Below are 10,668 nucleotides of genomic sequence, written 5' to 3' on the forward strand. Positions count from 1 at the left end.
ATCTATAAACACTTCGTCATTATCCGTTAAAATTAAGGACGAATCAAATCCACGAGTTAGCCAATTAATTTCACACTATTTAATTAGATCTTGGCTAACACATATCATGTATATAAACAATTACGAGTCATATCGTATAAGCCCCTTCTAACATCTTTTAGTGTTCTGTGGGGTTATACTACGATATCTATAAAATACTCGTAATTATTCGTCCAAACTTCGAAAGCACAATCTTAAGCCAATTACCTGCACTTAACTTATTTGATCTTGGCTAAGACTCCTAAATCTTATAAACATGCTTGTAGTTAAAAGAGTATACTTTGACCTTATAATCGTCAATATACAAGTATACCTTAAAACCTTAAGTTGAGGTACTTAAAGGTAAAATTACAACTCCGAGGTTGTAATTAAAGTATTCTTCGATCTATAAATATATAATCTAAAGAAGAAGAATACTAAAGAAGTCATAAGCCATAAGTGCTTAATATAAAAAGACTTCTCATATTACTCCACCTATCTATTTAATCTATAAAGGAGTAATCATAAAAATAATTGGACTACTATTTATTATCTTAAGTCAAGTATTCTTATTTAGTTTTAATATTCATATTTGAATATTATACTATTTGTGGGATAGTACAGTAATATACTAGATCAAACCATCTTTTCTATACTTGGTTTGTTTCGTGGATTGTCTTATTAGTTTTGTAGGGAGGTGAAGTGACGTGAGATGATTCTCGTTCTAAGACCCAAGTCCTAGACGTACTAACGGGGAGTTAGTAGTCTTTGAACCGTGAAGAAGAGGAAAGACCCAAGACCGGATCACTAAGATCCAAGACCGATAAAAGCTAAGGAAGCCAATTCCACACAAAGGCTCTACAACAACTTTGAACAAATAGCGGGGAGTTATTGTCTAAGATAAGTTGTGTAGGTATTACATTTATTTTGAGGTGGTGACCCTTGTGTTACACACCAAGACAAATACTTGTAAGGGTTTAAAGGTTTCTCCGTCTACTAAAGGAGCGAGTTTTTTATAAGGGAAAATCCCGAGTCCGGGAGAGGAGCTCGGGGACTGGAGTAGGGGTGAGCGGATCTATTAGAGGTTGCGCCATCGCGAACCAGGATAAAATCACCGTGTGGTATTTTCTTTCCTTGCACTTTATTTTAAAAAGGGATAAATTATTTTAAAATGCCATAACAATTTTTAAATTGGTAGTTAAGCTATTCAACCCCCCTAGCTTAAAATAGCCCTCATACGGGACCTTACAAGAACTTCAGGAAGAGTTGCGAACAACCGAACCCTTGGGACCTTCTTCAATTCCTATGTTGACAATCCAATAGAGATCATAGAAAAGAGAGAGAAAATATTAAGGAAGAAAGTTGTCAAGTTTGTAGGAGTATTGCGGAGAAACCCAAGGGTTGGAAAATCAACCTAGGGATTAGAAAGTGATATGTGTGAAATAGTACCCTTAGTCATTGCTTAAGTGATTCTGAGGACAGAATCCTACGAAGGGGGAAGGATGTAATATCCGGGATATGATGTGTAATTATTTTTACAAATAAACAAACATTCTGTGATTATTATGTTAATTTTGGTGATTGGATGTTTAAATGTGATAAAATTTGAGTATTTTAATTTTATATGTCCAAAATAAAGTATAGATAATTGTGATATTTTTTTATTAATTTTTATGTTTTTATATGATTTTATAAATGATTTATGGATTTAATAAATTATTTTTCCGAGTATTTATAAACTATTTTGTATAATCGGGAACCAACCAACCTTAACCGTTTTTTACGTTTTTACAACCCGGAAGTCTCGGGAAAGCTCCTTCGTAAACTAATTGGAATATTCCAAGCATTTTCCACGGTTTGACTTTTTCAATCCGGAGTACGGTTTTCCCCGTGCGGGTCCCAGCACAAAATTTTCGATAAAATATTCGTTTCGGTAAATCGATAACACCTGTACTTTTGAGAAACAGGATCTTTTGATTAAACTATTATATTATCTTCTCGTAATACATGTAACCAAAGCGTTGAGACCAAGACGATATTTACAAAATGTATAGATTTGGATAATTATCTTAAACCCGGTACTGATTTGGATTTGTTTTATGAAATAACGTAATATTTTATATCTGATATGATCCAACAGGGTACCAATACTCCGTAATTATAAATAGCCTTTACCGTATTTTATTTTGTACATAAAATCATTTGCAGTCAGTTAAATATATAATTTTCCAGAGAAAAACCCTAAATTCATAGTGTTCTTCATAATTAAACCTAGATTTGAAGGCGTTACCGATATCCGATTTTGGAGTTCAAGTAACCGAATCGAAGGTATTGAAGACTACTATCAGAATCAAGGACTTGTTTTACTGCAGAATCAAATGTTATTTTTCTATATTTTTATTTAAATTCAAATTATTTTGGGAATAATTATGAATTTTTGATTTTGATGTTGTTTATGTGATTTTATGCTTGCATGTTGTAGATAATTTCATCCTGATCATTTTGGTATATCATATGCTTGATTTTGAGTTCAATAACATACTCAAAATTGTGTTGGATTCTCGGCATTATAAATTAGGGTTTATAATTTATTTGAATATTTGTAATTGAATTTGGGTATTTTGTTCTAGGGGTTATTAGTCGATTTGGTTGGTTGGTGATATGGATAGAATATACATCCTAAAGACACATTAAATGTCGCATTAATTGCACTTGGGCTTCTTGTCCAAAAAGTCCAATACAGACATGTCTGGTCGAAGCTTCATAGAAGACCTGTCTGGTCCAAGGCTTCATAACAGGCCTATGACGGCCCAAACGTCCAAAGCCCACCAGCAGAGGTTGTCCAAGTCCACAATCCTGAGTTATTCGCTGACTAGGCCCAATACCGTTGGAAAGCAGATATGTGTGGGTTCTAAACGGACTCAAAGTCTTACATAGAAGGTTCTGGATCTCCTTCCTTAAGGGGACTCCTAATCACCATCTAAATTGGAGACTTGTCCGCCAAGTCTCCCAACAGAAGTCTAACCCTAGACTCAACTCTATATAAAGGGCTCTACCCCTCAATCAGAACTACGTTTTTGGATTGATTCTATACAACACAGAGATACATAGGCATTTTGCAAGGATCGATAGTCCCGAACGCAAGAGCAGCTATTAAAGCTTGAAGCTCACCAACCCTAGCATTAAATACTAAAGTACTCAGGTTTTTATTCCACAATATTTGGCGCCGTCTGTGGGAATCTTACAACAATCATGGTAAACACACGGAGCACAAGCACTAGTGGGACAGACACTCTTGTCCCATCACGAACAATCGCATCAGTGATGGAAGTACCACCCCACTCAACTTATGCCTCCACCCAAGGAGGAAACCTAGTAGGGGCAACTGAGGCTCAGCCACAAGGGACGAATCCCCCAACTCCTCAAGGGATGAATCCCCAACTTCAGTAGCTGCATGCACCGGTGAACTCTCAACCCCTTGGGTATGAGTACTTGACAATCGTAACTACTAACCCCCCTTACGGGATGCCTCTATACCCCAAAGTTGGAGGGAGTGGGCACTCTGGTAAGAGTGAAGCACAAGGGTAGAGGCCCAATACATACGTGGCTTGGCTCCTATTCCAGAGGATCAAGAATTCTCTGGACCTTATACTGAAAGAGACTCCGAGTCATCAGATGATGATGTTGCTCCAAGAAGGAGGCGTGCTGACAAGGAACCGATGGCTGACACTGAACAACGTTCTAGGAGCACTCAAGGGATGAATCCCCAAGATGTTCAAGAGAGGATCAGGGCTCATGAAGCAGAGATCCAAAGGCTGAAGCGAGTCCAGGAGACACATCTGGCCCCAAGATCCCCACTTGTTCCAAGGCGGAGAAATCCTCCTCCTATCATAGACCTAGATGGTCCAATACCAAGAAGAGCAGCTACCCCAAGGGCTTATTCAAGTGATCTTATGCCCCTAGGTGATCCTGATGATCCAAACCCACCATTCACTGATGAGATAATGAATGCTCGTATCTCAAGGAAGTTCAAGATGCCCACCATCAAAGCATATGATGGTACTGGCGACCCCGCTAATCATGTCAAGACGTTCTCTAACGCCCTGTTAAGGTGGTACAGCCGTCTGCCCCCAAACTCTATTGGATCTTTTAAGGACGAGTCAAGCTTTTATCAAGCAGTTCATAAGTGGCAGAGTGAACGAGAAGAGCTCAGTATCTCTCATGGGTATAGTCCAAGGAGCAAAGGAGTCCCTGAGAGAGTATCTGAATCGATTTACGAAGGAGGCTTTGAAGGTCCCTGATCTTGATGATAAAGTAGCTATGATAGCCCTACAGCAGGGGACTAGAGACGAGTTCTTTAAGATGTCCTCGGTTAAGCGCCCTCCTGAAAGCATGCTGCAGCTCTAGGATAGAGATGGGAAATATATTAAGGTGCAGGAAATTTTAAAGAAGATAGTTGTGAGTAACGAACCTACTGGGAACAAGAAGCGGAAGACGGATCAGGAGTATGATGCCAATGACACGTATCCACGAATTGGCAAAAACTCTGACTCCTCTTCTTCTAAGAAGAATCAACAACCAAGGTTCGCTGAATATGCAAGGTTGAATGCTCCAAGGAGCCAAATCCTTATGGAAATTGAGAAGGTAAGGACTTCAAATGGCTGAAGCCACTAAGGGGAGACCCCGAGAAAAGAGACAAGAGTCGGTACTATAGGTTTCATAAGGATGTCGGTCATGATACTGATGATTGTAGGCAATTTAAGGATGAGATTGAGTATCTGATCCGAAGGGGAAAGTTTGGACGTTTCACCAAGGGTGAGGAGGCCGGAGGCCAAAAGAGAGATAATGATCGAAGGGGTAACGACAGAGATCGCAACCCACAGCCCCGAAGGCTAGTAATCAATATGATTTCAGGAGGACCTACAGCAGCTGGTATTACAAGGAACTCCCGAAAGGCTTATGCAAGAGAAGTGATGAGCATAGTTGGGGAGCCGTCTAAGCATTCTAAGTCAGAGATGACGCTTCAATTTGGTGACCCGGACCTTAGGGGTTTGAAATTTCCTCAGGATGATCCTTTAGTTATCACTCCGATAATTGGAAATTGTCCTGTTATGAGGGTCCTAGTGGATAATGGAGCTTCCGTGGACATTCTGTTCCATGACACATTCATAAGGATGGGCTACAATGATTCTCAGTTAACTCCGTCCGACGCACCCATCTACGGGTTTAACCATGTGGAATGCAAAGTCGAAGGAGCAATACAACTTCCCGTAACTATCGGGGAAGAGCCAGGGAGGCCACGCAGATGTTGAACTTTCAGGTTATTAAGGCAGCCTCTACTTACAATGCTATCATGGGTAGAATATGGATCCATGTTTTTAAAGCTGTGCCCTCAACCTACCACATGGTACTGAAGTTCTCAACTAGAAATGGTGCTGGAGAAGCAAGGGGAGATCAGAAGATGGCCCGCAGTTGCTATGTTGCAGCACTTAGGCCCGATGGAACAGGGGGCAAGTCCTCCCCATAGAAGATATGGATGTCCGAGAAAATGATGAATGGCGAGGCAAGCCAGCCGAGGACTTGGTCCCAATTCCTTTAGACCCCTTAGACCCGGAGAAGGTCACGTACATGGGGGCATCTCTGGATAAGCCCTTGAAGGGTCGAATGACAACTTTCCTCCAGGAAAACAATGATATATTTGCTTGGACAGCAGCTGATATGCCCGGGATTGACCCAAACCTTATATCTCATAGGTTGAACGTTGATCCAACTCGGAAGGCTGTAAAGCAAAAGAACAGAACCTACGCCCCTGATAGGCTAGAAGCCATTAAGTAGGAGGTCGAGAAACTTTTAGAAGCTGGATTTATTGAGGAAGTGCAATTCCCTGAATGGTTGGCAAACCCCGTAATGGTCAAGAAGGCCAATGGAAAGTGGAGGATGTGCATTGACTTCACTGATTTGAATGATGCTTGTCCCAAAGACTGTTACCCCCTACCAAGGATTGATACCCTGATCGATGCCACTACTGGACATGAGATGCTAAGCTTCATGGATGGCTTCAATGGTTATAATCAAATCAAAATGCATAAGGATGACACCCCTAAGGTATCTTTCATAACCGACCTTGGTGTATTCTGTTATCTTGTTATGGCTTTTGGACTTAAGAATGCAGGAGCTACTTACCAAAGACTAGTAAACAAGATATTTTCCCATCTAATTGGGAAGACCATGGAGGTCTATGTCGATGACATGTTAGTAAAAAGCCTAATCAAGGCCGATCATATTAGTCACCTCAGAGAGGCATTTTAAGTGCTAAGGCACCACAAGATGATGTTAAACCCCGCCAATTGTGCTTTTGGCGTTGGGTCTGGAAAATTCTAGGGTCATATGGTCTCTAAGGAGGGGATAGAGGCCAATCCTGAAAAAGATCAAATACATCCTAGACATGGAGCCACCACGCTCCATCAAGGACGTTCAGAAGCTGACAGGGAGAATTGCATCTCTAGGGAGGTTCATCTCCAAGTCTGGAGACAAATGCCTGCCCTTTTTCAAAACCCTTAAGAAGGTGAAGGACTTTGAATGGACAACTGAGAGCCAAGAAGCCTTTGAACAACTGAAGAAGTACATGACCGAAGCCCCGTTGTTGGCTAAACCAAGTCCATAGGACATTCTTTACTTGTACCTCGTGGTATAAGAACAAGCCGTGAGTGCAGTCCTCGTGAAGGAATAACAGAAGCTCCAGAAGCCTATATACTATGTGAGCAAGGTGCTCCACGGAGCAGAGTTGAATTACTCCACCACGGAGAAGTTTGCACTCGCTCTCATTACAACCTCGAGAAAGTTAAGACCATACTTCCAGGCTCACAAGATCGAAGTCCTGATGGACCAACCCTTGAGGAATAATCTTCATAGCCCGAAGGCCAGTGGAAGGCTCATCAAGTGGGCAATTGAGTTAGGAGAGTTTGATATCAAGTATAAGCCTCGAACGGCCATCAAGGCTCAGGCCTTAGCAGACTTCGTGGTCAAATGCACCACCAACGACCAAGAAGTTGGGGGGTAGGAGATAGTAACCCCAGAAGAAGGAGAGAAGGAGAAGGATGAAGAAACAACCATAAAAGAGAATTGGGTTCTCCATTTTGACGGAGGGTCCAAAACAAAATCTAGTGGTGCAGGCCTAGTCTTGCAAAGCCCTGATGGGTTTATGATTGAGTATGCTTTGAAGTTGGACTTCCCGACTACGAACAACGAAGCAGAATACGAAGCATTGATAGCTGGCTTAGGCTTGGCTAGAGCCGTGAGGGCCAAAAACCTGAAGGTCTGCGGAGACTCAAGACTTGTAGTTGCTCAAGTTATTGAAGAATTTGAGGCCAAGGATGATACTATGGCCAAGTACCTGAGAGTCGTAAAGGGAATACTGACTCAGTTCGATGAATAGTACGCAGAACATGTTCCGAGAGAGGAGAACATTACGGCAAATGCCTTGTCTCAGTTCGCCTCGTCTTAAATCGAGAACTATCCGAGAAGTATTTACTTCCAGGTCTTGAAGACCCCTACTATTTGTCATAAATCTGATAGCACCGATTGGTGTGGCAAGTTGTTGGATAGATCCGATCAAGACCCACTTAGAAACTGGGTGGCTCCCCGACGATGCCCAGGAGGCACGCAAGCTGTCGGTTAGAGCGTTAAGATACTCTTTGATTGAAGGCCTTCTTTACAAAAGGTCCTTTGTTATTCCGTACTTGAAATGCCTGAGACCTCTTGAAGCAGATGAGGCACTTAAAGAAGCCCATGAAGGGATTTGTGGACAATACTTGGGGAGCAGGGCCCTCGCCCACAAGATAACTCGGTTGGGATTCTACTAGCCAACTATGTTAGCCGATGCAAAGGTTTATGTGAAGAGATGCGACAGATGCCAGAGGTATGTTGTGATAGTACGAAAGCCCCCAGAGAGACTCACGTCAATCAGCACACCCATCCATTTTGCAATGTGGGGGATGGACATACTTGGACCATTTCCTATGGCATCGGGACAGAGAAAGTTCATTGTGGTAGCCATAGACTACTTTAAAAAGTGGATTGAGGCTAAGGCACTAGCCAAGATAACCACCTAACAAATTACCCAATTCTTCTGGGAGAATGTGATATGTCGATATGAAATCCCACACATCCTTGTCACGGATAATGGGAAAATATTTGATAATGCAGAATTTAGAGAGTACTGTGATGATAACAACATAGAACTTTGCTTCACCTCCATTGCACATCCTCAGGCAAACGGGAAAGCGGAGGTTTCTAACAGAATCATCCTTGATGGACTTAAGAAGAGAGTTGAAAGCTCGAGAAACACTTGGATGGATGAGCTGCTGCCTATAATATGGGCATATTGAACCACCTACAAAGTGACAACTGAAGCTACCCGATTCATGCTGGCTTATGGAGCCGAGGAAGTGGTGCCCCTTGAGATCACTCATGGATCCCCTAAGATCGAAGCTTACGAACCAGAGACAAACAAAGAAGGCATGAGGCTCGCTCTCGATCTCATTGACGAGGTCAGGGATGAAGCCAAAGCTCACAATGCTGAGCATCAGCGAAGAGCCTCCCTCTATTACAATAGACGGGTTAAAGAAAGGTTCTTTCAACAAGGAGATTTGGTTCTGAGAAAGATTGATGCATCAGGAGTAGGGGAGAGAGGCAAGCTGGCCCCCAACTGGGAAGGGCCTTATAAGGTCAGGAGGATATTAGGACGAGGATCCTACAAGTTAGAGACCCTGAATGGTGATGAAGTGCCTCGCACTTGGCATGCTTCGAACCTGAAGGTTTATTATATTTAGACATTCAATATCTGTTCCTAGTACTTAGCATTAGTTTTACAAATAAGGTCGACAAAACCATCTTATGTAAGGGTTGAACCCATTTCGTAGAGATATTATCAATTTATGCAAGTTTATTTCTATCATCTTGTCTACCAATTTATTTAAGTACGAGCATCCAAAGAATGCGAGTCTCGAAGGACCAAATGCCGAAAATAAAAGACAAGTATGAAATGAAATTAAACATAGTGCATAGATAAAAGATCCCGAAGAATCATAAGTTAGAAGTCCCGAAGGACCAATAGGTTACAAACCAATAGAATTTCAAATAAATAGGTTCCGAAAATAAAAGCCACATACGATAATCAAGGCCATACAAGGCCATATTATTCACTCGTCAGAAGAATCCTCCACCTCTCCATCCGACTCTTCCTCAGAAGAAGAACCGCTGCTCGCCGGAATTGGCTCCCTCATCTTCCCTCGAAGGGCTGCCCTGGACTTGGGGCTACCCGAGGGGGCTTTGCCCTTAGAGCCGGAACTGGAACCCGAATGGCTAGAGCTTGACTGGGACCTCATACGAGGAGCCGAGGGCACCGATCCAGAAGGTTTCTCAGATAAGTCCATAACAGGCATCTCCCAAAGGCAAGAAAGAAGGCTTGGATCAACCATATCCGGCCATACACCTTGAGCATCTTTAACTCCCCTATTCCAACCTATTTCCATGTTAATGGGGTGCATCTCATCATCGTGCACATCCATCATGGTAGTAAACCTTGTGGATCTATGATAAGCAGCCTCGAGGTCCTTCCATTCCTTCTTCCTCTTCTCTTCTGAGCTAGCATACTTCTTCTCCATAATGGTAAGCTTGCCCTCCACCTCATGGGTCCTAGATTCCCACTCCCCTGAATAGAAAGTCATGTGATTCATGGAAGCTTGCAGTGCATGATAGTCGCCTCTCATTTTGATATCTTGAGTAGAGGATGCACCAAATTAAGCTTGGCCTGACAAAGAAAATATGAGTTTGAGAATAAAGGGCCGAGCCCCCAATGAGTGATTCCTATAGTATTTTCCAAGTTCTAAGAAAAAGAGAACTTACGCGAAAATTTGTATAAGTAGAAATATACTTGATAAAGGGCATGAGCCCCCAACATCTCAGCCTCGAGGAGTTTCTCATCAAAGGAGACGGATAAGAGGTCGGGAGGAGTAATGCAATTTTTAGACCACTCAATAGCAAGGGCCGGGTTGCCGAAAATAGAGTCGTTCGAGGAAATACCCCAATTGGGCTCGAAAGGAGTTCTAGCACTCCCGTCAAAATCCTTGGTCCTCTTAAGCCCAGATCCTGATGCCTCGAGGAAGGCAGGGACCTTTGGGATATGGTTAGCCTTCTTGATGGCGTCTCTAGCCATCCTTCCCGTAACAGCACCACTCGGCTTAACTTTAGCGTCGAGAGCCTTAGCAACTGATATATGAAGAAAAGAAACGAATGTAAGAATAAACTTGTACAAAGTAAGGGAAAACAAAGATAAATACCCTCTATGGAGAGGCAGCTAAGGCCAGCCTCGACAAGCTTGATTTCCGTCATGAACTCCCAGTAGGGGGTTCTCCCGTCATCGTCAATAAGAAGATCTCGAGCATGAAGCTCAGCAGCAGAAAGCTTGAGAATAAAGTGGGAGCTATCGACTGGGCTACTAAAATCGTGTCTGAAGTATACACCCCAGTCTCCGTCCTTCCACTCAACAACCACGAACTTCTTGTTCCAGTTATGGTTTGAGTCATTCAGGGAACTGGTGTTCACCATTTGAGGAATGTGGGCTCGGTGTTGAATCACTACCCAACCAGG

At 42.5% G+C, this 10,668-nt stretch overlaps 1 protein-coding gene across 1 annotated transcript; it reads left to right on the forward strand.

The window, feature by feature from the left end:
* Positions 1 to 2,763: 2,763 nt before the first annotated feature.
* LOC141665566 (uncharacterized) lies at positions 2,764 to 5,330 on the forward strand. The gene is made up of 2 exons (XM_074471551.1): positions 2,764 to 2,855; positions 4,772 to 5,330. The coding sequence occupies exons 1-2, from the start codon at positions 2,764 to 2,766 to the stop codon at positions 5,328 to 5,330; spliced, it is 651 nt and encodes a 216-aa protein (XP_074327652.1).
* The last annotated feature ends 5,338 nt before the right edge of the window (positions 5,331 to 10,668 follow it).

Source organism: Apium graveolens, chromosome 6 (assembly GCF_009905375.1).
Source record: "Apium graveolens cultivar Ventura chromosome 6, ASM990537v1, whole genome shotgun sequence".
NCBI lineage: Eukaryota > Viridiplantae > Streptophyta > Magnoliopsida > Apiales > Apiaceae > Apium > Apium graveolens.

Excerpts from the sequence above, each read along its gene's own strand:
- LOC141665566 (XM_074471551.1), top strand. The coding sequence starts at position 2,764 with ATGTCTGGTCGAAGCTTCATAGAAGACCTGTCTGGTCCAAGGCTTCAT. Across the intron at positions 2,856-4,771 it reads TCCAAAGCCCACCAGCAGAG|GCAATTTAAGGATGAGATTG; the intron begins GTTGTCCAAGTC and ends TGATGATTGTAG.